This window comes from Nicotiana tomentosiformis, chromosome 10 (genome assembly GCF_000390325.3).
Source record: "Nicotiana tomentosiformis chromosome 10, ASM39032v3, whole genome shotgun sequence".
In the NCBI taxonomy this organism is placed as follows: Eukaryota; Viridiplantae; Streptophyta; class Magnoliopsida; order Solanales; family Solanaceae; genus Nicotiana; species Nicotiana tomentosiformis.
The window spans coordinates 5942877-5970527 of NC_090821.1; the positions used below are offsets into that span (position 1 = coordinate 5942877).

Consider the following 27651-nt stretch of genomic DNA (forward strand, 5'->3'; position numbering starts at 1 on the left):
TTCGCTCAAACTTTATAGGACATGGCATCCTACTGTTTAAACCTCAAAATTCAAACTCCAGGACATCGTGTCCTAAATTTCGAAAATTATGTCCTAAAGTTTGAATCTTATGTCATGAATTTTAAATTAGTAGTTCAGAAATTCAGGACACTTAGTAATGAAGTTTGGTGAATTGGCTAATCTTTAAATATATTATAAATTATGAATATATTTTAAATAATGGGCTTAAAAGTGGCTATTGATGTACTTCGCGCCTGTAGGTTTACATGATTCTTGGGCTTGCTCTTATAGTAAACATCGCGGCCCACTGATGTCTTGTCCTCTCCAGTCCATTCTCCAAGGTAGTATAAATACTTGAGGACCTTCTTTTAATCATAATCAATCAACTTAAAGAAGAATTATTTTATTTAGTAGAACTAAAATGCAACGTTGTACCGTATAACTATCGATGATTAATTATATTTTACCTTTTCAGTTTTTTTGTTAAAAATACTACGAGTCTTTTTTACTTTTGTACGCGCCGTCTCTGAAAACTCTTTTAATGATTTAGCAAGCCAACCATTTGTGAATCTCCTAATTAAAAGATTATCTGATTGAAACGTTGAAAACATGATATGAAAAGGTTATGTTTTTGATAAGTTTATGCGATACAAATCTAAACTAGTCGAGTTAGTAGTATTCAATAATGTATCTAGGCAATTCATTTAGTTGCCTAGCCTGTTGGTATCGGGGTGGAGCCACAATGTTATTTGCGGGTTCGGCCGAACTCAATAGCTTTTGTTCAAATCCTGTATTGTATTAAGAAATTCAATGAATATGTATAAAATATTAATTTAGAACCCGGTAACTTAAAATAATTATAATTTTGACCTCATAAGAATCAAATCTTAGCTCCGTTTCTCGTTGGTACCCTCTACATTCTCCTCCCATTTTGGATACTTGGGTTAATTAGTCCAAGTTACCAAGTTCTATTCAAAGGAAACTAAAAAAGCCAGACATCATCAATTATTTATGACTCTTGACTTTGAAAGTTTTCCTGGTACTGTTTGACAACTCTAAAAAAATTATTCTGATGTTCTAGTTTTACCGTAAGTTTCTAGATTTTCTGAGCAAACTAAATTGAAAAAAGACATACTATAGAAATAAGCTAGACTAAAGTTTGAAAGTTTATTGTATGTTCTAAGATATTAAACATGTTTGACAATTTTATATTTTCAATAGAAGCTGGATCCTAATTGGCTGTTCGGGTTTATGTAAACAACTACTCAATTGAAGAAAGAAGAAAAGAGAAAACAAATGCGAAATGGAAAATAGTGGCAAAATAAAAACGTAAAGGTCCCACCGAGATTTGAACTCGGGTTACTGGATTCAGAGTCCAATGTCCTAACCACTAGACCATGGGACCAAGCTGCTCCTCGTAAAATATATCATCATATTTTATCTAGTCCAGTAATCATAAGTCCATGCCCCTTTCATTATTTTGGTTTGTGTCTTATAAATTTTTAGGCATAATAATAATTAAGTGCTATATATTATTACTTTAATTTGTAATTTCAAGAGTTAAATTGCATCGGTGGAAACACCTTAGAGGTAAGTATTTTATGAAAAGTATTTATTGGTTAGAATTGATGATTAAACACTAACAGGGACATCGATTTGTGTACCGGTGTTAACGGAAGTCTTGCAAAAACTGCTTTGATCAATTGCTCAAGTCCGACTTCGTCTCTCTTGGAAACGAAATGCTTTTCACAAATTAGATGCCTTCTTCTTTCTTTTAGTGTGTTTTTATCTTTGTAGGGAGAATTGCACAGAGCATCTTTCTCTAAAGAGGGAGAGCCTTAATTATATAGAGAAGGGAAGTTGTCACAGAAAAAAAAACTACCGAGAAACTGATCCACGTTGATCCCCACACCCCCACTTACTTTGCAATATGCGGTAGTTTTATTTTTAGGAGTTATACCTTCCCTAGGTAACTTCATTTAATCATATCTTCTTTAATATCTTCTTTAAAATAGGTCGGGTCAGTCCATGTGGGCGACCCAAACCCAATATCCAAACCGAATAAAGGAATTTCGACCTTTATCATAATTTATTAGTTGGATTATGCATCAAACCAATAACCCATGATATGTTCCTTTACATAAACTTCTTGACTTAATAATATTTAATTAATATGAAAAATTACCTCCATTGATTAGTTAATCATGATAGATTAGCATAATAAGTAATTTTTTTTTACGAATTAAAACTTATCCCTTTTTTTTTCATTCTCATGTGTTTGGCATATATAACAGTTGAATATTTCTTTACATGTAATTGTAAAACTTTATTCACAATCGTTTATAGATACAAACACATAACATTTCATCACTTCCTTTTAATAGTAAATTAATACAAATTCTTAGAGAAGGAAACATAAACAGCCAAAATTTACGAATTTTTTTCATAATCCTAGCAGCAATAGGTATTTTACATATGTATACGGTCGAAATCGGGCATATCAGATTTCATAGGCACGAGAAGCTGCCTCGAGAGTAAGCTCGTAATAGACCAGGCTCGAGCTCAATGACAGAATATGGAGCATGAAGATCGAAGTGCTCGCTGAAGATCGAGACCGAGCATGACCGACTTTGAGTAAGGCGTGATAACGGAATGGCGAGATATTAGCAACCGACCGAAGATCTCGGCGGAGATCCCGGAACAGATCAAATCAAGTGGTTATTAATGTCAATCATGGGAATTATTTCCGTTATTAGAATTGTACCTTATTTAGGATTCCTCTACTATATAAAGAGGAGTCATATTCATTTGTAAGGGGCATTGATTCACTGATAAAGATAAACAAAAATGATGCTCTCTATTTTACTTACTATCCATTATTGTTCATCGTTGTTCTTTACTGTTCTTCTTACCCAACCTTGAGACCATCTCGAATCGAGGTCGAAAGCGCTGCTAGAACACTGGTTTGATTTATTTTACTATTCTGATTATCTATTTCAATTCCTTGTTTGTCAATTGGTATTGAATTAAATCATGTATCCTTAAAACTACTAAACAAGTTTAATTGTTACTTGAATTTTAGAGTAAACAGTTTGACGGCCACCGTGGGGATAAGGATAATAGTGATTGTTTAGTACTGATTCCGGTAAAATACACTATTTTACTCTTGTTCTTGTTGAGTGCCTTTGCTTTCAGGTTAAAACATGTCAAACTCACAAAATGCATCCACACACGGTAACAATGGCCTCGGATTCCATGATGAAAATGAAAATGTGATCGCTCCAGGATTCGAGGTGCCACAGGCTAATCTTGGGGAAGCACCGGTTGCCAACCCGGTCGATGTCAGTTTGCATGTTGCTCTAAATGCGGACCTAGGCGCAGATCTCGAAGGGAGTGTACGCAGAGAAGGTCGATCTAGTGGCCAAGGAACACAGGGCAGAGGAGACGAAGGAGTCAGTCTCCAATTGATATTCGAGATGCTTCGGGCTCAGCAAGCCGCTATTGCTCAGTTACAAAATCAATATAGATCTCCGAATAGGGTCAAGCCAGAAATCACTTATCGTACCAAGCCAGTGCCGGAAAGGTCGAATGGTAACGAATCGGAGACTAATCCTGCGGCAATGAAAATGCTTGAGGAGCTTACCAAAAGAATTGAATCAGGGGAGAAGAGAATCGAAGCCAACGATAAAAAAGTGGAGACATACAACTCTCGAGTTGATCAGATACCTGGGGCGCCGCCAATCTTGAGAGGGATGGATTCGAAGAAGTTTGTACAAAAGGCGTTTTCTCCAAGTGCGGCTCCGAAGCCTATTCCAAAGAAGTTTCGTATGACAGACATACCCAAATACAATGGAACTACCGATCCTAACGAGCATGTTACTTCATATACATGTGCCATCAAGGGTAATGATTTAGAGGATGATGAAATCGAATCCGTGTTGTTGAAAAAATTCGGAGAGACCCTTTCGAAGGGAACAATGATTTGGTATCACAACCTGCCACCAAATTCCATCGATTCATTAGCCATGTTAGAAGATCCTTTCGTAAAGACACATGTCGGAGCCATAAAGGTCGCAACGAGGAAATCGGACCTTTTCAAGGTAACACAAAGGGATAATGAAATGCTAAGGGAGTTCGTGTCCCGATTTCAAATAGAACGCATGGAGTTGCCACCGGTCACAGATGATTGGGCCATTCAAGCTTTCACCAAAGGGTTGAACGAACGGAGTTCAATAGCATCACGGCAGTTGAAACAAAATTTGATCGAGTATCCAGCTATAACTTGGGCAGATGTACACAATTGATATCAGTCGAAGATCAGGGTCGAGGACGACCAATTAGGAGCCCCTTCCAATTCAGTATATCCAAACAGGTCGATAGTTAAAAACCAGAGGGACGTCGACAGGGAGCCAAGGTCGAACAGGGACCGATATCAACCATATACCGCAGATCGAAGGGACAATGGTTCAGGACATAATTCCACCCGGAATGATCGAAGAAGTTATCGAGGACAAAATTCGCGGGGACTTATGAGCAAAAGTGGTTTCGACAAGTATGTCGATCCCACAGAGGCACCTCGGTTATCGAAATATAACTTTAGCATCGGTGCATCGGGCATTGTTTCGGCAATCGAAAGATCAGAGATACTAGGTGGCCCAAACCCATACAAACCGATCCTTCCTAAAGAAACCCAAATTTGATGTGCAAGTATCATGGCACGCATGGTCATGAGACTGAGGATTGCATGCAATTAAGGGATGAGGTAGCCCCGTCTATTCAATGAGGGTCACCTTCGGGAGTTCCTTAGCGATCGAGCCAGAATCATTTCAGAGAAAGGGACGCCAACAGGAAAATGAAAATAAGGAACCCCAACATGTCATTCATATGATCATCGGTGGGGTCAACATCCCACAGGAACCAATATTCAAACGCACTAAGGTATCAATCATTAAGGAAAAACGAACCCGAGATTATGCTTTGGTAATTTCTATCTTATTAAATAAAGTTCAAGTTAAGCGTATTTTAGTGGATCCAGGTAGCTCGGCAAATATCATCCGATCGAGGGTCGTGGAGCATCTCGGCCTACAAAGTCAAATCGTACCCGCATCTCGAGTCTTAAACGGCTTCAATATGGCCAGTGAAACAACTAAAGGGGAGATTATTCTACCAGTGAACGTGGCTAGAACAATTCAAGATACCAAGTTCCACGTAATCGATGGCGACATGAGGTACAATGCCCTGCTCGGAAGGTCATGGATCCACAATATGAGGGCAGTCCCTTTGACTTTCCACTAAATGATGAAATTCCCGACATCGGACGGTGTAAAAATAGTATACGGGGAGCAGCATGCTGCAAAGGAAATATTTGCGGTCGATGAGGTAGCCCCGATATCGACACTATCAACCTCGAAAAGGTCGAGCATCAAAGATAAACAGGAAGTCAAATAGCAATCACAGCCACCAGCCTCGACCAAATCAGGGAAGCGGGAGATAAAAGAAGAAAAGGAGGATTTTCTGACCCCTAGAACTTTTGTTGTTCCTGAAGATACTGACGCTACCAAATCAATGGTCGAAGAGCTGGAACAGGTTATATTGATCGAGTACCTGCCCGAGCGAAAGGTATACCTGGGAACGGGATTAACCCCCGAACTCAGGAAAAAACTTATCCAATTTCTTGTTGATAACATAGATTGTTTTGCTTGGTCCCATTTAGACATGACATGGATTCCACCGGAGGTAACGACACATCGGCTAAGCCCGGACCCTAGATTTAAATCGGTGAAGCAAAAGAGAAGACCCCAGTCCGAAGTAAAGCACACATTCATAAAGGACGAGGTAACTAAACTTCTCAAAATAGGATCCATTCGGGAGGTAAAATATCCCGAATGGTTAGCCAATGTAGTTGTAGTCCCTAAAAAAGGGGACAAACTTAGAATGTATGTAGATTATAAGGATTTAAACAAGGCGTGCCCCAAAGATTCTTTTCCACTACCTAACATCGATTGCATGATCGATGCCACGTCCGGCCACGAGATCCTTACTTTTGTCGATGCCTATTCCGGGTACAATCAAATCCAAATGAACCCGGAAGACCAAGAAAAGACTTCATTTATCACCAAGTATGGAGCATATTGTTATAATGTAATGCCCTTCGGGCTAAAAAATACAAGAGCTACTTACCAACGCCTAGTGAATAAAATATTAGAAGAACAAATAGGTAAATCAATAGAGGTTTATATTGATGGCATGCTAGTTAAGTCCCTACGCGCAGAGGACCATTTGTCTCATTTGCAGGAAACGTTCGAGATTTTAAGGAAATACAACATGAAGCTCAACCCCGAAAAATGTGTTTTCGGGTTTGGTTCGGGCAAGTTCCTTGGCTTCATGATAAATCGGGGGATCGAGATCAACCCCGATAAAATCAAGGCCATCGAAGACATCGCCGTCGTGGATAGTGTAAAATTCGTACAGAGGCTAACTGGACGAATAACTTCCTTAGGCCGATTCATTTCGAAGTCATCGGATCGAAGCCACATATTTTTCTCTTTACTAAAAAAGAAGAGCGATTTTGCCTGGACCCCGAAATGCCAATAGGCATTGGAAGAGTTGAAGCGATACCTATCGAGCCCACCACTGCTTCACACTCCAAAGGCAGATGAGAAACTTTACTTGTACTTGGCAGTATCAGAAATTGCGGTAAGTGGTGTCCTAGTTCGGGAAGAGCAAGGTGCGCAATTTCCTGTTTATTATGTAAGTCGAACCTTAGGAGAAGCAGAAACTAGATATACACAGTTAGAAAAATTGGCACTTGCGCTGATAAGCGCCTCTAGAAAGTTAAGAGAACACTTTCAATGTCACCCCGTATGTGTATTAATCACTTACCCACTTCGTAATATTTTGCACAAACCCGAACTGTCGGGCCGATTGGCCAAATGGGCCATCGAACTCAGTGGGTACGACATCGAATATCAACCTCGGACGGGCATCAAGTCTCAAATTTTAGCGGACTTCGTGGCCGATTTCACGTCAACCCTCACACCCGAAGTTGAAAAGGAACTCTTGTTAAAATCGGGTACGTCGTCGAGGGTATGGACCCTTTTCACAAACGGTGCTTCAAATGTGAAGGGGTCCGGGCTAGGCATCGTTTTGAAGCCGCCCACGGGTAGCACTATTAGGCAATCTATCAAAACTTCTAGGTTGACTAACAATGAGGCCGAGTACGAGGCCATGATTGCAGGTCTCGAGCTAGCTAAAAGCCCGGGGGCAGAAGTCATTGAAGCCAAGTATGATTCTTTACTGCTTGTGAACCAAGTAAATAAAATCTTCGAAGTTCGAGAGGATAAAATGCAAAAGTATTTGGAGCTACAGGTAACTTTGCACCGTTCCAAGGAATGGACTTTACAGCATGTACCTCGAGAATAAAATAGTGAGGCTGATGCATTTGCAAGCTTGGGGTCGTCGGTCGAGGAAGATGAGATCAGCTCGGGGACTGTCATTCAACTCTCGAGATCCGTGGTTGAGGAAGGCCATGCCGAGGTAAACTCTACAAGCTTAACCTGTGATTAGAGGAATAAATATATTGAATACTTGAAAAATGGAAAGTTCCCATCGGGCCCTAGAGAGTCGAGGACCTTACGAGCCAAAGTTGCTCGATTCACATTTGCTGAAGATGGAACATTATACAAAGGAACATTCCATGGACCATTGGCAGTGTGCTTAGGGCCAAGAGGCACCGATTATGTTTTACGAGAGGTCCATGAAGGCACTTGTGGGAACCACTCCGGCGCCGAATCATTGATTCACAAAATCATTAGAGCATGATACTATTGGGATAGCATGGAAAAAAATACTAAGGAGTTTGTTCGAAATTGTGACAATTGCCAAAGGTTTGCACCGATGATCCATCAGCCCGGAGAACAACGTCACTCAGTCCTATCTTCATGGCCATTCATGAAATGGGGGATGGATATCTTTGTCCCCCTTCCATCGGCGCCAGGTAAAGCTAAGTTCATTTTATTTATGACTGACTGTTTCTCTAAATGGGTTGAAGCACATGCGTTCGAGAAAGTGAGAGAAAAAGAGGTTATAGACTTCATCTGCGATCACATCGTGTGTCGATTTGGGATACCCGCAGAAATAGTATGCGACAATGGTAAGCAATTTATCGGCAGTAAAGTAACGAAATTTTTCGAAGACCATAAAATAAAAAAGATATTGTCAACACCGTATCACCCTAGTGGGAACGGACATGCCGAATCGACGAACAAGACTATCATCCAAAACCTGAAGAAAAGGTTGAACGAAGCTAAAGGGAAATGGAGAGAAATTTTGCCCGAAGTCCTTTGGGCATATCGAACAACATCGAAGTCCAGTACTAGGGCAACTCCGTTTTTCTTAGTGTATGGCTCCAAAGCCTTAATTCCAGTCGAAGTCCGATAAGCCAGCGCATGATTTTGACATGCATCGGAGGAATCGAACTACGAGGCTATGAATACTAGCCTCGAATTATTAGATGAAAAATGAGAAGCGACACTTGTTCGAATGGCTGCACAAAAGCAACGAATCGAAAGGTACTACAATAGAAGAACCAGCCTTCGCCACTTCAAAGTCGGGAACTTAGTCCTAAGGAAGGTCACCATCAATACTCGGGATCCTAATAAAGGGAAGCTCGGCCTGAATTGGGAAGGACCCTATCAATTCCTCGATATAGTCGGAAAATGGTCTTATCAACTCGGAACGATGGACGGCGAACCATTACCAAACAACTGGAATATATCACTTCTCAAACGATATTATTGTTAAGATATGACTTTCTCCCTTCTTTCGTTTATATATATTCGGCGCTAACTCATTGCAGAAGTTCGACCAAAGACATCGAGACCTCAGGTTTTAAAGTACGCGTTGCACTCTTTTTCCCTTAGAATAATTTTTATCCCAACTAGGTTTTCCCAGCGAGGTTTTTAACGAGGCAACAATTATGTGCTACCTGAGGACAATTCAATAGTATCCAAGTCTTCTTTGCAATCAACCTCGAATACTGGAGGGCATCACCCTCGGATGTTGTATTTTTGAGAATAGTACTTTAAGTCAAAGGGCCTTGATAGGGAATCTTTGTAATGGACCAAACGATCAAGTGAACCGTGTCTATATAAATTAGTCGAGCCCCGATGGCAAAACATATGCGCATGTATAAACTATTCAAAGAAGCATTCTCTCTTCATTTAAATATTTTGTGTCTCGAAGAAAATTATCTACTATGCAAACCTCATGCTTATGATATTGCGAGAAACGGCTCAAGAGCCAAAGTGCAAATATACACTCGGGGACTACCATCGATGATATGCATATTCGAGTTATCTAAACACAAATGCATAAGACCTCAAAGAGGCACCCCTAGATCTATAGGCCAAGGCCACCATTCTCGGGGACTGACATTTCAAACAAGTTTGAAATGTTATTGGGAAATAAGCCCAAGAGGCGTATCCGAAGGCTAAGGCCAAACTAAATGCTACGACCTAAATAACGCGGCTCGAAGACGTCCGAATTTCGCAATAACGATAGACCTTCAAATTCTCTAAAAAAATGGTTAAAAAAGGCTACCCTCGGTAAATAATCAAAACGGCTTCGATAAAATTAGCCCTCGAAAAAACTTAAGAGGTATCAAATTATCTTTAACATAAACGTGCTAAGGCATAAAAAGTAAAAGGGTTTCAACCGACATCGGGCCCTCAAAAAACCAAATGGGTAATAATTCGAAAGGGGGAAATAATAGCCGTCTTTTAGAGACCATATGGGTCCAACCTAAAAGAGACTAAGGGCCAATACATTTAGAGTTCGAGACTTTGTTCTCACTCAACTAGGACCTAAGGGTTCCACTATTCCGATTTCAAATAAAGTTGATTTGAACTTAGCTCAAGGATCCGCCATAAAACCTTAAGGGGTGTGTTACTGTAAGTTCGAAAATTACCCATTATTTGATAAAAAACCTAAGGGTTTATTCTATTCTAAGTTAGAAACATACTCGAACTCAGTTATAAAAACAGTGCAGTCATGGCATCGATCAAGCCATCCGAAATCTCGAATATATTATTGATCTAGGGGACTCGCCCTTGCGTGTCTAAAAAACCTAAGGGTTTTGTTCTAAGTTCGAACAAGTGTTCATTCGATTATGGAGGCTGCAACAACAAAACTTTCACAAGGCAAAAGCACAAAACATGTTTGAACATAAAATTGAGAAGACATTCAAAAGAAGTTTTTCTATTATATATTGATAGAAAAGGTTATGTACAAGAGACCGATCAAGGTCTTACAAAAAGAGAAACTAAGTCCTAACTACGACTGGTTTTGACCTCTTCTTTGGGAGCAACTTCTCCTTCAGACCCCTCATCGGATCCACCTCGACTGCCTTCTTCATCATCGTCTTCATCGTCATATGAGGCAAGCTGCCTGGCTTCAGCCTCAAGCACCTTGGCTCGGGCTATCTCCTCGGAGAGGTCAAAACCTCGAGTATGGATTTCTTCGAGGTTTTCCCTCAGGGATTAACACTTTGCCGAGTTAATTATCCATTGCTCTCGGTCAGAGGCCTCCCTTAGCTGCTTTTGAGCAGCCTCAGTATCGGCCCGGTACATGGTAATGGACTTGCCCGCCATGACTTTTGTCTTCTTAATCTCCGCCTTGACCTTAGTAAGCCTAGTTTCGAGCTCCCCATTCCTCTTGGCTTAAACCGAACTTTTCTCTTTGACGCCCCGAAGTTGAACCTCAGCCGATGACAATTTGGCCGAGGTAGTTTCTTTTTCCGCAGCCAGGCGGTCCATGTTCTCCTTCCACCGATCACAATCGGCCTTTACTTGATCGACTTCTCCCCGAAGCAGCTCGATCATTTCAACCTTTTGCTGCAACTGAGATAATGAAGTATTAGCCTCCACAATTGGGTCGAGTCCGTACTTTATCAAAAGGATGCTCACCTGCTTATCTAGCTCGGCCTCTTCCTCATGAGCCTTGGCCAAATCCACTTGAAGGTCCTTTATAATTTTGTCTTTTTGGCCACAGAGAAGCTTCAAAGCGTTCCTCTCCTCCGAGACCCTTTGGAGCTCGGTTTCACACTGGCTAAGGTCAGCTCGAAACTTGGCGAAGGCCTATACAAAAAAGGAAAACACATGTCAGATTTAGAGAAAAAGAAAAAGAAGAGTAAAGAAAAGAAGTACAGTAAACTGATTCTTACCCGATATAAGAGACGTTGGGCCTCTTCTAAAAGAATAGAAGCGTCACCGATATCAGAGGCATTATCGACTCCAATAAAGCAATCCCGAAAGGGATCCCCTACACTAGAGCCTCTACCTATATCGGGAGTCTTCAACTCTTGAGCTTCCCTTAGTGCCTCCTTACAAAAGGTCGGGAGAGAAGGCAAATGACCTGCTCTCATGGTCCCGAGCAAGTCACTCGGGACGCTCTGATCGATCTTCTGGGTCTCAGAACCGGACCCGTCCGGTGTAGTTACAGATGACCGAGAAATGGTCTCAACCTCTGGTAATTCGGGATCCTCACCCGAATTCTTTTTGGAAGCCTCCTCGACACGAGGCTTGATTTTAGCAGCAGCCGTCTGCTCAGAAGGTTTGGTGACCTCGACGGCTTTCCTAGGTCGGACCGTCAGTGCCAAGGCATTTTCCTCTTCGTCCTCTTCTTCATCTCTCAGTTTTTGGACCGAGTCCATCGTGAGAGCGATTACTTTCCTCCTCACCCTTCGAGGTTTGGGCTTGGGGTCCTCGGACTGCGAGGCAATTTTCCTCTTCTTGTCTTCTCCCGGCTTCGGAATCGGGGACTTGGTTTCTTCCTCAACACTTGAAGGCCTCAAAATGGCATCCTTGGTCAGGCCTGCATGAAAGAAAATTAGTGATGAATGGAGTATAAAAAGTGTTTCAGAACATGAAAAAGGAGATCTTTACCGTGGTACTTGGCCTCCCATATGCCCTTTGCCAAATCACGCCATGCGCGTTCGGCATATGTAGAAGTTGAGGCTAACTTCCAAACCCAATCTTCAAGGTCAGGTACCGCTTGAGGCATCCGAGGAATGGCCGCATATTGAAAGGGGATATCAGACGAAATCGAAGAAGGTATGAAGAACAAAGTTTAAAAGATCACTTACGGTCGAAGTTCCACTCCTCAAGGAACGACATCTTTTCTTTCGGGATAATGTTGCAGGTCCTCACCCGTATAAAATGGCTCATCCAACCCCAATCCTTATCCTCATCGATGCTCGAGATCAAGGCCTTCGTTGACCCGCGTTGGAGCCTGATTAGTCCTTGGTAGATTCGAGGCCGGTACAACCGCATGAGGTGATTTAGAGTAAACTCTAGCCCCTCGACCTTGCTAGAGAAGAAGCGCATCATGATTACTATGCGCCATAGAGAGGGGTGAATTTGACCGAGGGTGACCTGATATCTTTTACAGAGATCAATAATCACTGGGTCGAGGGGACCCAATGTGAAGGGGTAAGTGTAAACACTTAAGAACCCCTCCACATAAGCGGTGATGCTCTCTTCGGGAGCAGGAGTTTGCACCACGACCTCGGGACCCCAGTTGCAATCCCTCTTCACGGCCTCGAGGTGTCTCTTCGATATTGAGCACATGTACATCAACACATGCTCACATCGGCCCGGGATCGATGAAGGGTTTTCGACCTTGAAGTCAGATTTTAGAGTACACGGGCCGAGAACATATTCATGGGGAAGCGGCTCCACCGACGCCTTGCCGCCGGACGGCCGGGAAGAGGAGCAAGAAGATTTTCCCTTCTGCGGTACAGTCTTTGAGGTTTTCTCCATTTGTATAAGTAAAGAAGAGCGAAGAAAGATGAAAAACTGGTGGTTTCAGTGCTAACGACGGTGGCTCTACAGACGGTGAAAAGGAGGAGATGAAAAGAGTGATAATACTTAGAGGTTTGATTAGAGCAAAAGTAAAGTTTGATTCAATGAAGGAGCGGGTATTTATAAGCATTTATGATTTAGGGAACTGAACTGATGGGACGTTTCGATCACATCCGTCACTTACGTCATAAGGACGACGTCATGATCAAGGTTTCGAAAAATCAAGGCTTAAACCGTTTCTTATCATTTTATTCCAAGAAACGCGGGGACTATCTGTATACGGTCGAAATCAGGCATGTTAGATTTCATAGGCACGAGAAGCTGCCTCGAGAGTAAGCTCGTAATAGACCAGGCTCGAGCTCAATGGCAGAGTATGGTGCATGAAGATCGAAATGCTCGCTAAAGATCGAGACCGAGCATGACTGACTTCGAGTAAGGCGTGATAACAGAATGGCAAGATATTAGCAACCGACCGAAGATCTCGGCGGAGATCCCGGAACAGATCAAATCAAGCGGTTATTGACGTCAATCATGGGAATTGTTTCCGTTATTAGAATTGTACCTTATTTAGGATTCCTCTACTAGATAAAGAGGGACCCTATTCATTTGTAAGGGGCATTGATTCACTGATAAAAATATACAAAAATGCCGCTCTCTATTTTACTTATTATCCATTACTGTTCATCATTGTTCTTTACTGTTCTTCTTACCCAACCTCGAGACCATCTCGAACCGAGGTCGAAAGCGTTGCTAGAACACTGATTTGATTTATTTTACTATTCTGATTATCTATTTCAATTCCTTGTTTGTCAATTGATATTTGATTAAATTACGTATCCTTAAAACCACTAAATAAGTTTAATTGTTACTCGAATTTTAGAGTAAACAACATATATGGCAACAAGATAAATACAACCCCAGCAGAAAGCTATCAATTTGGATCGATAATCACGTTTAAAGAAATCTAAAGCATTAGTTTTCTAACAAAAAGTCAAAAGGGGCTTAGTTTATCTCGTAATATTCTCTTTAAATTGATTCACGGCCTAATTTAGCGCCCTACATCAGCTTCATAACGGTTGAATCCCTTCTTTTCCATATATATTGCACATGTTTTCAAACACTTGTCTTCCATTTCTTTGCTAGAGAATATTTTTAATACAATAGTCATTTATCATTTTTATATACAAAAATATAATGCTAATCAAGTTATACTATCCAAAAAAATACTTACGCTTATTGCTCACTTTACATAACCCATTAGTTCTCATTTATAAAAATAAAATTTATAAATTTGGAAAATAACATGTATAATAATATACATACCGAAGCTTGGAATATAACCTCATAATTGCAATAATATATGTTGTATAAATAATGTATAAATTATAATAAATTATAATAGATAAATTATACACAATGTAAATCATATATAAATTATACCAGATAATATACTAAGTAAAACCCAGGTATATGTTTTTGTTATATTTTATCAAAAATTCTTCAGCTATTGTGTATATTGATTGTGTATCATTGATGTTAATAATAGTAGATAATAGATATATACAAGGAATACATATGAAATTTATGGGTTCAAAATTCTAGTTATTTTAAATTACTGGATTCTATAATAATAATTTATACATATTCCATGAATCGTTCAAGACAAATACAGAGTCTGCACAAAAGCTACCGGGTTCGGCCGAACCTGTAAGCAGAAGGCTAGCTCCGCCCCTGTATACACAATATTATAATAGTATATAATTATGTATAAATATGTGTATATATATATATATATATATATATATATATATATATATATATATATATTATAATGATGATATTTAATAGTGTATAGATTTACAATGATATTCTATTATGTATGAGCATAATAATATTGAAGAACAAAGGTATGATAGGTATCTTCGACAAATACAATAATCCTATTTGAAGAAGATGGCATAAATCAGCGAAATAGAAAATTCTTTGAGATTTTTCGCATTTTTTTTTGTTTATGGAAAGAAAAACTATGCAACGGTATTAGTGAAGATTGTAACGTTTTTCCTTAGATATTGGGTGCTTGCATTTTGGCTATTAAATAGGATGCCCCTTATAGCGGTATTTAAGGGATACCAATTAATGAGTTTTTTTTTAATGCCATATCTGTAATAAAATCTGCTATATTCGGAACAAACAGAAAATACTATTAGTTACGAAAATAATTTTTACAAAGAGATCATATGTGTAAAAAACTCAAATTCGTCTTACCCTTCAATTAACTACGATAAAAATCTGATGTAATCTATTAACTACGGGTAAAAATTTAACAATGTTTGGATGTTTTATATCGTTTGTCGTCGTTTTATGATGTCATGCACCAACAATAAAAAATATAAACTTGTAATATCACAAAGAAAAAGTAAACATGAGGTGGACTTGTTATATAAAAAAGTAGGGTAAAACATAAAATATGATTATTTACTAATAAGAAAGAGCAAGATGAGAGAAAAAATAAGATATAAATGATTATTACTTTTAATTTTTATGTAACAAAAATTTAATGATTTAAGTGATAATTAAAATAAAATTATATTTAAAGGTAACCATCCAAACAAGCGGCAGTATTAGAGAGTAGTAAAACGCAACGTTTTAACCCAAAACTAGCTTTTCAGCTCTTGCTCGATCGCTCTGGTTCTGAAGGAAGAGGCCCCATTTTCATCTCTAATGGCTGCCATCTTAGCTCGCAAATCTCTGTCTGCTTTACGTTCTCGTCAGCTTGTAAGTCTCCATTCTCTTCTTTACAAATTCCAATCCATTAATCATCCAATCGATCCCAAATTAGTTGGGATTCACTATCTGAGCTTCGCGTAGTCGATCCACGTGATAAATTGTTAGTCATAGAATATTATTCCTTTCCAATTGAAACCTAGAAAATGACTATCATCACTTAAGAGCGGACCTAATTTTCTCTGAGAATATTTCTACTTACTTGTTCTAACCAACGCTTAGACATTATTATTGGTATTTCAAAATTTCATCAAATATTTCAATGCAAAACACAATCCAATATTTGGACCTTTTTATCAATGCTTAAGAAATGTTTCCCAAAGTATTTTTGCTCATTGGAAAACATTTCCTGAAAAGAACACTCGTAAAATACTAGAGTTGGATAATTCTCCCCCTCCCCCTCGTCGTTTCTTGTATCCTGATCATCACATGACGTTCCTCAAGGTGGCTTGATGTGAACTGCCTTAACTTCCTTATCTTTGGTGCTTTGGTAAATCTGGATAAAGGAAGAGAGTGACGGTAGGTTGGCCTATTACTCAATCCTTACAAGTTGGTTAGATTGTTCTAGTGTGCTTTCAAGAAGATTCTAAGTGTATCAATAATGTACTCTTTTTACAGTTTCTCTTGTGATCAAGACTAACCTAGGTACTAGGTTATTTAGACCACAATTAACACACCAGGATATACCAAATGAAGCTACTTGAAATTGCACGAGGTTTAGCAAAAGCCATGACCAATTCTCTATTTTTTGTTCCTAACAATTCCTCCAATCTCGGAACTCATATTGCGTCACCACTGCCATTGATGTTTAGTTAAATCATATTATTTGATTGCTCTCTCCCATATAATTGGTTTGTTAGTGAGCTTAGGTTCGCATACTTATATTTCACTTTTATTCCAAAACCACCAAATCTTTATCCTTGGCTAGCTCGTATTTAAGAATATTTCAAGTGGAAATTAGCTTCATGAATGATCCTTGAAATAGAGCATTTTAATCTTCCGTATCTAGTAGAGCACATTGCTTTCCACAACTCCCAACAAGTGAAAATTTTGTGACTTGACACAGACTTCTATGAGGATAATTTTGAGTACTAACCTTGTATTGGAGCTAACATCTTCCCTCTTTTGTAATCCTCGCCTTTTAATGATATTTCACTTACTTCATCGATTTTTTTTTTTTAGCATTAACCTTCAACCAATTCTGTAACATTGTACCAAGAGTGTGCTCTTGTCTAGCTATGACAAATGATCCTGCAAGATAGTTCTATACCATTCTTGCAACCCCTCGAAAATAAAGACATGTTCAACATTGTTTCTTCAGGTTGTATGCACAACTACACTTTGAGACAAAAAGATGGCAAAAGTTCAATACTCTCTCATTCATTGGAATTTTCGTTTTAATTACTCTCCATGCTAAAAACTATGCTGTGCGGATCCTAGGAGTGTTATACATTCTGCAGCAGAATGTTTATGTGTCACCTTTATGCTATTGATATTGTAAAGAATTGGGACATCAAAATATTTTACATGGAAATGGGTGAGAATGTTGTGGTTGGGTCAACGATGGAAAGGGAAATCTTAATATTTGCTAGACTTATTCGAGTTTTTGAACTAGTTGAAATGGATTGTGTAAAACAATATCACCAAACAAAGTATTAATGCAATTTGAATTTAATCAAGATGTGCCCAGTTGTGTTTCCTATATGCGTATTTCCTTTAGTTATGTCGATATTGTAGTTACTTTACATACTTCCACGGAACCTTTGCCCATATGCGAACTCAGTTCGACGAGACTGCTGAAGGCTCTGCATATCTACCATTGCTCCTGTTTGCATTTGGACCCTCATTTGCAAGTTCTAAACTATTAGGCAAGTTGAGCTTAAAGCCACATTGTCATTGTTGTACTTGCCGTCTATTCTAACCTCATCACATTTTTGTACAAACTCACAACATTCAGAGGCGTTCATATTTTTTTTGATAACCACATACATAGGCATTCATCTTTCTTACTGTCACAGAGACATTCTTGGTATCCTTTCATGAGTTTTAGACCGTTGTCTCTTCATTACATGCTCAACTGCATCTTCACGTGTGATTTTTGGTTCTTCCACCACTCTAAGTATCGTCTGCCAACATTTGAGTCGAAGAGCCCCGAAGGTATATAGAGTTTGTCATCTTTAATTGGTCTTCATAATTGTTCCAAGCAATTTGTGGGGTATCACTTGCATGATTCAAACCAATTGGGGCACATCTTGATTAAATCCAAATTGCATTGATACTCTGTTTGGGTGATACTATTCTACACAATCCATTCCAACTAGTTCAGAAGCTCGAACAAGTCTAACGAATATCAAGATTTATCTTCCCATCGTTGACCCAACCACAACAAATTCATCCCTTTCCTCGTATTGCTGATGTCCCAATTCTTCACAGTATTAATAGCATAAGGACAACACAAAAACCATTTTGTTGCAAAATCTATGGCACTCCTAGGATCCACACAATTTAGTTTTAGTGTGGAGAGTAATTAAATGGAAAATTCTAGTGGATGAGACAATATTGAACTTTTGCCTTCTTCTTGTCTCAAAGTGTACTTGTTGCATAAATCCTCAAGAAAGAAAAACTGATGAACATGTCTTTGTTTTCGGGGATATTGCAAGAATAGTATGGAACTATTTTGCAGGAGTATTTGGCATAGCCAGACATGAACACACTTTTTACATAATTGGTTGAAGGTTAATGCTCAAAATTATCTTCATAAAAGTCTGTGTCAAGCACCCAATTTTCACTTGGTTGAAATTGTGGAAGCAAGGTGCTATGCTAATATGGAAGATTAAAATGCTATATTCCAAGGATTATTCATGAAATTATTTTTCATTTGACAATATTCTTGAAGAGGAGTTGGCCAAGTATAGAAATTTGGTGATGTTAGAATATAATATGCAGTGAAGTGGAAGTATATGAACTGAAGCTCACTAGCAGATCAATTATATGGGAGAGAGAGCAATAAGATAATATGCTTAAGTTAACAACTAGTAGTGATGCAACTGTTAGTTCCGGATATGAGTTGTTAGGAACAAAAAATGGAGAATTGGTCATAGTTTTTGCTAAACCTTTTCAATTTTTGGCAGATCCATTTGGGGTACCCTGGTGTGTTTATCATGGTCTAATAACCTAGTACTAGAGATGGATTTTTTACTTGTTGTTAATATGCTTAAAGGAATCATGTCTCCGTCTAGGGAGTTACAATCTGTACCTAGAATTAGTCTTGATCAACAACAGCAACAACGACATACCCAGTATTATCCCACACCGTGAGGTCTGGGGAGGGACGGAGGGTAGTGTGTACGCAGACCTTACCCCTACCTTGTGAGGATAGAGAAACTGTTTCCAATAGACCCTCGGCTCAGGATAGTATAAGCACCACATTAATGAAAATATAGGCAAGAAGGGACTGTACCAAAAAGCCATATAAAAGCAGAATAAAACAACAAGACAGTAAAGTGATCAACAATGAAAGAAAACAACGGTTAGTCATAAAAACCTACTACCAAAAGAAAGCGAGACTGTGTGCCAATACTAATGTTATGAACACTCTACACTACCTACTCTACTACCCTAATCCTCGACCTCCATACCTTTCTATCAAGGGTCATGTCCTCGGTCAGCTGAAACTGTGTCATATCTTGCCTAATCACCTCTCCTCACCTCTTCTTTGGCCTACCTCTACCTCTCCGTAGGCCCTCCAATGTCAACCTCTCACACCTCCTCACCGGGGCGTCTGTGCTCCTCTTCCTCACATGACCAAACCACCTAAGCCGCGCTTCCCGCATCTTGTCCTCAATAGAGGCCACACCCACCTTATCGCGAATAACCTCATTTCTGATCCTATCTAACCTGGTGTGCCCCCACATCCATCTCAACATTTTCATCTCTACTACCTTCATCTTCTGGACATGAGCAATCTTGACTGGCCAACACTCAGCCTCATACAATATCGTTGGTCTGACCACCACTCTGTAGAACTTACCCTTAAGTTTCGGTGGCACCTTCTTGTCACACAAAACACCGGAAGCGAGTCTCCATTTCATCCATCCCGCCCCAATACGATGTGCGACATCTTCATCAATCTCCCCATCCCCCTGAATAATAGACCCGAGGTACTTAAAACTTCCTCTCCTAGGGATGACCTGCGAGTCCAGCCTCACCTCCCTTTCCCCTCCTAGAGTCTCGCCACTGAACTTACACTCCAAGTATTCTGTCTTGGTCCTGCTCAACTTGAAACCTTTAGATTACAGGGTCTGCCTCTATACCTCTAATTGCGCGTTCACACCGTCTCGCGTCTCGTCAATCAATACAATATCATCTGCAAATAGCATGCACCGCGGCACCTCCCCTTGGATGTGGCGTGTCAGTACGTCCATCACCAGAGCAAACAAAAACGGGCTGAGTGCCGACCCCTGATGTAAACCCATCATAACCGGAAAATGGTCCGAGTCCTCCCCACCGTCCTCACTCGAGTCTTTACTCCATCATACATGTCCTTAATCAACCTAGGGTAGACAATATGTACTCCTCTAGCCTCCAAACATCTCCACAAAACCTCCATCGGAACTTCATCGTACGCCTTTTCTAAGTCGATGAACACCATATGCAAGTCCTTCTTTCTCTCCCTATACTGCTCCATCAATCTCCTAACAAGGTGGATGGCTTCTGTAGTCGAACGCCCCGGCATAAACCCAAATTGATTTTCGGAAATAGTCACACTCCTTTTCACCCTTAGCCCTACCACTCTCTCCCAAACTTTTATAGTATGGCTAAGCAGCTTGATACCCCAATAATTATTGCAATTTTGGATATCACCCTTGTTCTTGTATGCAGGAACCATCGTGCTCCACCTCCACTCTTTAGGCATCTTCTTCGTTCTAAAACTGACATTAAATAACCTAATGAGCCACTCCAAGCCTTCTTTGCCCACACTCTTCCAAAACTCCACCTGGATTTCATCCGGCCCGGTCGCTTTGCCCCTGCTCATCTTACGCATAGCCCCCTCAACTTCATCAACTCTAATCCGCCTACAATACCCAACGTCGCAACGACTCCTGGAGAGTTCCAAATCACCTAGTACAATGCTCTTGTCCCCCTCCTCGTTCAAGAGACTATGGAAGTAGGTCTGCCATCTCCGACGGATAAGCCCCGCAACCAACAAAACTCTACCTTCTTCGTCCTTGATGCTTTTCACTTGGTCCAAGTCACACACCTTCCTTTCTCGCGCCTTGGCTAATCGGAACAACCTCTTATGCCCACCTCGGCCCTCGAGTTCCTTATTCAAATGACTAAAAGCTGCAGTCTTGGCCGTCGTAACTGCTAGCTTAGCCTCTTTCTTAGCCAACTTATAATGCTCCCTATTCGCCCTCTTCTCCTCCTCGTCTACACTTTCCACTAGTTTCAGATACGCTGCTTTCTTGGTATCCACTTTTCCTTGCACCTCTCCATTCCACCACTAGTCTCCCTTGTGACCACCAGAGTAACCCTTTGAGACCCCTAATACCTCTCTCGCGGCTTCCTTAATGCACTACGCAGTCATGGTCCATATAGTGCTTGCGTCCCCACTACTCCTCCAAGCCCCCATAGTCACCAGATTGACCCCTAACTCCTGCGCTTTAGCTTCCGTCAAGGCTCCCCACTTTATCCTATGTTGGCTATACGTCGCCCTCTTCCTCCTCTTCCTCGTGATCTTAAGGTCCATGACCAGGAGCCTATGAAGGGTCGAAAGGTTCTCACTCGGGATGACCTTGCAATCCGTGCAAAGACCCCTGTCGGACTTCCTGCAGAGTACATAATCAATCTGAGTCTCGGCCACCGAACTCCGGAAGGTGACCAAGTGCTCCCTCTTCTTTGGGAAACTCGAGTTTGCTATCACCAAATCAAATACTTTAGCAAAGTCCAGCAGAGACGTTCCTCCTCCGTTTCTATCTCCAAAACCAAAGCCACCATGCACATCATCATACCCCCCAGACGTCGCTCCTATGTGGCCGTTGAAATCTCCTCCTATGAAAAGCTTCTCGGTGTGCGGGATACCACGCATCATCTCATCTAAATCCTCCCAGAAACGCCTCTTGACTTCCTCATCCAAGCCTGCTTGGGGTGCGTACGCACTGATTATGTTCAAAGTAAAACCTCCAACAACTAGCTTAATAGTCATCAGCCTGTCATTCACCCTCCTAACCTCCACCACTAGTTCACGGAGGTCGTTATCAATCAAGATACCTACCCCGTTCCTGCCCCCCACCTTCCCAGGATACCAAAGTTTGAAACTACCCACATCACGCGCCTTATCTCCTACCCACCTAGTCTCCTGTACACAAGCTATATTAACCTTTCTTTTCTCGAGAATCTTCACTAGCTCTGCAGGTTTTCCAGTCAAAGTTCCTATGTTTCAAGACCCCACTTTGAGCCTAGTAGCTCCCTTAGCCCTCCTACCCCCCGCACGCCCGAGGACAAGACTTTACCTTACCATCGTTCACCAAAGCCACTATAATCTATGAGTCACTACGCAAGCACTATCCCGAAAACAAGCGACCAAAGATACAATGAATTACCAAAATATAATCTACCACTAAAGGTCACAAAACAGGTGAAGAAATAAAATAAAGGAACTAACGGGAACTATAATCTACCACTAAAGGTCAGAAAAACAGGTAAAGAAATAAAACATGTCAGAATTAGTCTTGATCATAGGAGAAATTGTAAATAGGAGTACAATACTCCTACACTTATAATTTCTTGAAAGCACACTAGAATAAGCAAACTCGGAGGGTGTAAACTTTATATATAATCAAAATATGCATCAGAATATTCGAAAACCAAATTCTATTATTGGACTGAACTGTGACCGCGTGAAAAAACACTCAAACATTTATGTATTCTCTGCACATTCTAATTTCAGTAGAATTATGTGCATCTAACCATTTCATAATCCTTGCTTACTCCCGGAGCTTCTTGAAACCCTGATGTTATTATTGACGTTAAACTTATCTGCACAATATTGGAAATTAAGTTTGGATAGAGGTAATGGATGTATATGATTTATATAGCGAAACCCATAGTTTGGGTTGAGAAGAAGCTGATTGTTTAATTGAAACTTACCTGCATGTCACTAGATTATGTCACTGTAAGCTTTTGCCATAATCCATGTACCCTTAGCTTATGCTTGAGAGGAGAATTTCCTTGTCTTGTAAATTTAGTGTTTGCTTTTGATTCTTTGCCATCGAACGCTATGGGATGCCAACACTACTCGGCACCTTTGCTTTGCATACTGTTATTTTTCAGATTGGAGTTCCTTCAAGGCACGTTTTCATTATTCTGGAAGAATATCTGAAAAAAGTAGGATAAAGAATGGGTTTTTGCTGCATTTCCATTTTTTCCTTCCCTTACAATGCATACCATCATAGGATATTTGGCTGATCTGATATTTGAATTAGCTTACATGAGTCGGGGGAAGAAGAGGTTTGGGGTAGGTGAAAAAGGAAAAAGACAAGAATATAATGGATATCTTTTGTTGCTGACCTTTATTCATGATTGACACCATTTAGATATTCTGTCTGTTTGAGAAACTTTGGTGGAGAGGAGAGAGGTGTCGGTTACTTGGCTACTTTAGGCTTTTGGTGTGTATTGCAACATAAACATGTGCGCATGTGTTTATGAAGTGTGTCAAAAGGCTCAAAACTAATGGTTTGGTTGCTTCTTTTTTGTTTGGGAAATACAGGTATTGGCAGGACAAGCATTGCAAGGGACTAATGCCCCCAGTGGGACTCTGCTTGGTACCCGCTCATTTGCTACTAAGCATTCGTTTTCTACCGACAAAGGTATTTGCTAAGTTCTCCAGTCATCCCAAAATTCCCCAGGTCAAAAGCCCCCTTTTACTTTGCATATCTTAACATATAAAGCACGTATATGGATGACCGAGCCTAGGCTAATGTTGTATTGGCTACTGATGAGTGCCCAGAGGTGCATGATTTTTTGCCTCCTAGAATTCACATACAATGTGCAGTGTAGTATGACCTCTGCCACCAAACATAAAAAAAGATTATGTTCATGTCTGGAGTATGAATGTCCATATTCACTATCCACTGAGATTAAGGACAAAGTGAAATAAACTTTGTTGTCTCGTGATACAATATGGCGATCTATTCCAGTTTTAAAATGTTGCAAGTGAAACTACTTGGATCAGAGTTGATGGGATCATTTGTCAAGCTGTTTCCTGATATCTAGTTACTGGGTTCTTTTTGTAGAATGTAAATGATCCTAGTTACCTTTTTTCATGCTTCAGATGATGAAGAAAGAGAGCAGCTAGCAAAGGAGTTATCAAAAGATTGGAATTCAGGTAAAATCCTTTCCTCTACTTAGCTTTGCATTTGGTTTCTCTGCACTGCTTGCATTGTTGAGTGCTGAAAGTTGTCAAATAAATGCAGTTTTTGAGCGAAGCATCAATACACTATTTTTGACTGAAATGGTTCGAGGTCTGATGCTGACGCTCAAGTACTTCTTTGAAAAGAAAGTAACAGTAAGTCTAATTCTGCTTCTACTATCTTTTCCTTTCAGCCACTTGCTGATTGGCTGGGCTCCATCTCACCTAAACATGGTTTTTACATGTTATGGTGTCTTTACCTCAATTGAGCAGAAAATCCAATAACCATTTTCACTTTGCAGATTAACTATCCATTTGAGAAGGGCCCTTTAAGCACTCGTTTTCGTGGAGAACATGCTCTTCGGCGTTATCCAACTGGAGAAGAACGATGCATTGCGTGTAAACTTTGTGAAGCTGTAAGTGCTAGTTTGAGATAACTATAACAGCTGAAACAGTGAGATACAGTTGCCATAGGGGCTTTGGTCTAGTGGTAAAGGAAGTACAATGCGAGAGTCTGGTACCAGTTTGAACCCTGCCGAGGACTTAGACCTAGTATTTAAGTGGGAGGGGGTAGAGGGGTGGGCGCATACTCTCGAGTTTTGGACCTGCACGCCAAATGGGGCTGGGATAACTAACCCACAAGATTTCTCAGTTTAAAAAAAAGGATAGTGCTACATGTTATTCTTTGCGTCTTGCTTACGTCCAACACTGATCACCGTTGGTTACCCTCATGAATTATTTAGATGCCTGCGTATGCATGGTCACTATCATGTAATAATGTGAGACTTTGAGAAGGTAGAATATCAAAGTTGGTCTTGTATTTTTGAAATTGATATTAAACTGTTTGTATTTTTGGTAGCTTCTACTTTTAGACTTCAAGGTAGTGTATGCACTTAAGTGTACACTCTCAAAATTTTTGTTGTTGTGGCACTAATTTTCTTCACTGCCCTCCCTACTAAAAAAAGCGTATAGCGGTTGAAGAAAGTGCAAGATGGCCCTCAAGACTTTGGTCTAGTGGTAAGAGTGCAACGTATAATGTGCGGGGTAGGCGCGAGTGACTAGTTTGAATCCTGCAGCGGACTGCAGCGGACAAAAGCCTGGTATTTAAGGGGAGAAGGGTAGAGGGGGAGCCTAGTATCCACCTGGTTTGCAAACCGTGCATCACCACCACTACTGGCCCTTGGGATTTCTTGATTGACCGTAAAAAAAAAAAGAGAAAGGGTTCAAATTGCCCTAAGATGATTCGATGGAGTGTAGTTAGTTTATTGCATTCAACCTTGAAACATCTCATGTTTTCCGGATCAGTTAGCATGGTGATTAAAGGCAAGAGTTGATGATGTATGCTTTACTCTCAAGGTTGTGAAAGCTGTGACAATTACAGCATTCTTGTCTGGAAAAAGCAAATGCAGTTTATGCTTTATAGAGCAGCTCCAAGAAGTGTAAATGGTCACCGGTATGGTGAATGCTTAAACTTAGTTTACGTTGTGACAACCCAAACTAGAAAAAAAGGAGCTGCCATGGACTAGACCAGTGATCTTGCATCCTCTCTTCAAAGGATTGCTGCGTCTACCATTATGAACTGTGGTGCTTCCTAATTTAATCTATGATTCATGTCAATGATGTTACTAGCCTACTTCAATTCTATATGGTATGATGTGTCTTAAGTACTGAAACAAATAAAAATGGAATTTTAACAGATTTGCCCTGCTCAAGCTATCACTATTGAGGCCGAGGCCCGAGAGGATGGGAGTCGTCGGACGACTAGGTAGACTATGGGCGGTTCTTTCAGTGTTATAGTAGCTACTCAGACATCCATCACCCATGCTTATGTGTAAATTGAATTTTACAGGTATGATATTGACATGACGAAATGCATTTACTGTGGATTCTGCCAAGAAGCCTGCCCTGTTGATGCAATTGTTGAAGGGCCCAACTTTGAATTTGCAACTGAAACTCATGAGGTTTGTTGTAATAAGTAAATTAGCTACAGTGTCAAAGCTAAAGTTGAAATATTCAAATAATCTATTTTCCGAAGCATGAAAATGTGGATTATAACTACACTGCTTGACTAATGCGTTGCTTAATCCATTAGGAACTTCTTTACGACAAGGAGAAGCTTCTTGAGAATGGTGATCGATGGGAAACTGAGATTGCTGAGAATCTGAGATCTGAAAGCCTCTACCGCTGAGTACTTTTGAGTTGAGATACAATGAAACTTTCTAGCTTCTGAGTAATTAATAAAGTAAAGGAAACTGTTGGAAGTCTGTTCCTTGTTTTTTGTTCTTTCCCTTGTCTTTCTGTTGTTGAAATGGCTCTATTTAGTATATACATACAAATTGGTGAAAATATGGAGCTACATCTTTTTATATTTGAAAAGGTTGATGCTAGTGCTTCAAGATGATATTTTCTGAAGATCTTGTCAATTTAGTTGATTCATCAGTGCAATTATATATCAAACATGGTGTCTCTTTTAGATGCCCGGTTAGGAGGTGCCAGAGGTTGCCCATTGCGAGTCAGAGGAGGGGTAGAGGGAGGCCTAAGACGAACTGGGGTGAGGTGATTAGGCAGGACATGACTCTGCTCCAACTTACCGAGGACATGACCATCGATAGAAAGGTGTGGAGGTCGAGAATTAGGGTGGCGAGTTGATAGACAGTCTAGAGTTTCGCCTTGTCTTACCAGTAGTAGTAGTACTAGTCGGGTCCTAGTCCCTTGTTTTTATACGGTGTGTCATTATTTTCGGTAGGATTGGCACTTTTCTTGTCGTTTCGTATCCCTGGATTTCTGTTATTACTCGTTGTATTATTTGCTCCCATTGTCTTATTACCTTGTTGCTATTGCTTCTCTATTGCTTCATTTTTACTGTTCTTGAGCCGAAGGTCTTTCGGAAACAACTTCTCTACCTTCATAAGGTAGGGGTAAGGTCTGCGTATACACTACTCTTCCCAGACCTTACTTGTGGAATTTTACTGGGTTTGTTGTTGGTGTCTCTTTTAGGTTCAAGGATTGAGTGCTTATTGTATAAGACGGGCTGCTCCTCTATTTGCTCACTGTTACTGTATTTTCGGGATTTCAATCTTACCACTTGAACAATGATGTGTCATATCAATATTGGTAAACTTTAGATAGCAATCCTTTTATCTTGATCTGCAAATTGTGTTTGACTCAAGATTACAAGCAAAATCTGAACCGGTACTATCTTGATATTTTCCACAACCTTTTTATACACAATTAAGTGAAGTAAAGTAAACTTGGAGGGTAGGAATTTTACAGCACGCTCTCATTAGTTTCGACTATACTTTGTTTAAAATGTCTGCAAAATAATATATCAGAACAATTCTGGAAAATAAATGTTGGAGCAAGAAAAGCGGAGGGGTGTGTTTTCTAATCCAAATGCAATTACTCTCTATGAAACTATTGGGCAACGAAGCTTACACTTGTTCATTAATTATGACGGTTTGGTTTAGGTAGGACGGCTGGCCTATTACGGGACGCCTTACTCTTCAGCGCCACGCATAATTGGCTCGAGTAAAGGCAGATGTTGCGCAAGACGAAAAATCAGAGGTAGCGCTAAGGTTCGGGGAACCCACTCTTCTT

General features: G+C 40.3%; 1 protein-coding gene and 1 non-coding gene across 2 annotated transcripts; one reads left to right on the forward strand and one right to left on the reverse strand.

Moving 5' to 3' along the window:
* Positions 1-1333: 1333 nt before the first annotated feature.
* On the reverse strand, positions 1334-1405 carry TRNAQ-CUG (transfer RNA glutamine (anticodon CUG)). Its single transcript has one exon. It is a non-coding gene; the product is annotated as a tRNA-Gln (tRNA).
* A 14073-nt stretch (positions 1406-15478) lies between these two features.
* LOC104111173 (NADH dehydrogenase [ubiquinone] iron-sulfur protein 8, mitochondrial) lies at positions 15479-26466 on the forward strand. The gene is made up of 8 exons (XM_009620810.4): positions 15479-15635; positions 23413-23512; positions 23977-24030; positions 24119-24210; positions 24357-24470; positions 25752-25819; positions 25904-26015; positions 26147-26466. The coding sequence occupies exons 1-8, from the start codon at positions 15582-15584 to the stop codon at positions 26240-26242; spliced, it is 690 nt and encodes a 229-aa protein (XP_009619105.1). The 5' UTR covers positions 15479-15581; the 3' UTR covers positions 26243-26466.
* The last annotated feature ends 1185 nt before the right edge of the window (positions 26467-27651 follow it).

Excerpts from the sequence above, each read along its gene's own strand:
- LOC104111173 (XM_009620810.4), top strand. The coding sequence starts at position 15,582 with ATGGCTGCCATCTTAGCTCGCAAATCTCTGTCTGCTTTACGTTCTCGT. Across the intron at positions 25,820-25,903 it reads GGGAGTCGTCGGACGACTAG|GTATGATATTGACATGACGA; the intron begins GTAGACTATGGG and ends TGAATTTTACAG. Across the intron at positions 26,016-26,146 it reads TTGCAACTGAAACTCATGAG|GAACTTCTTTACGACAAGGA; the intron begins GTTTGTTGTAAT and ends TTAATCCATTAG.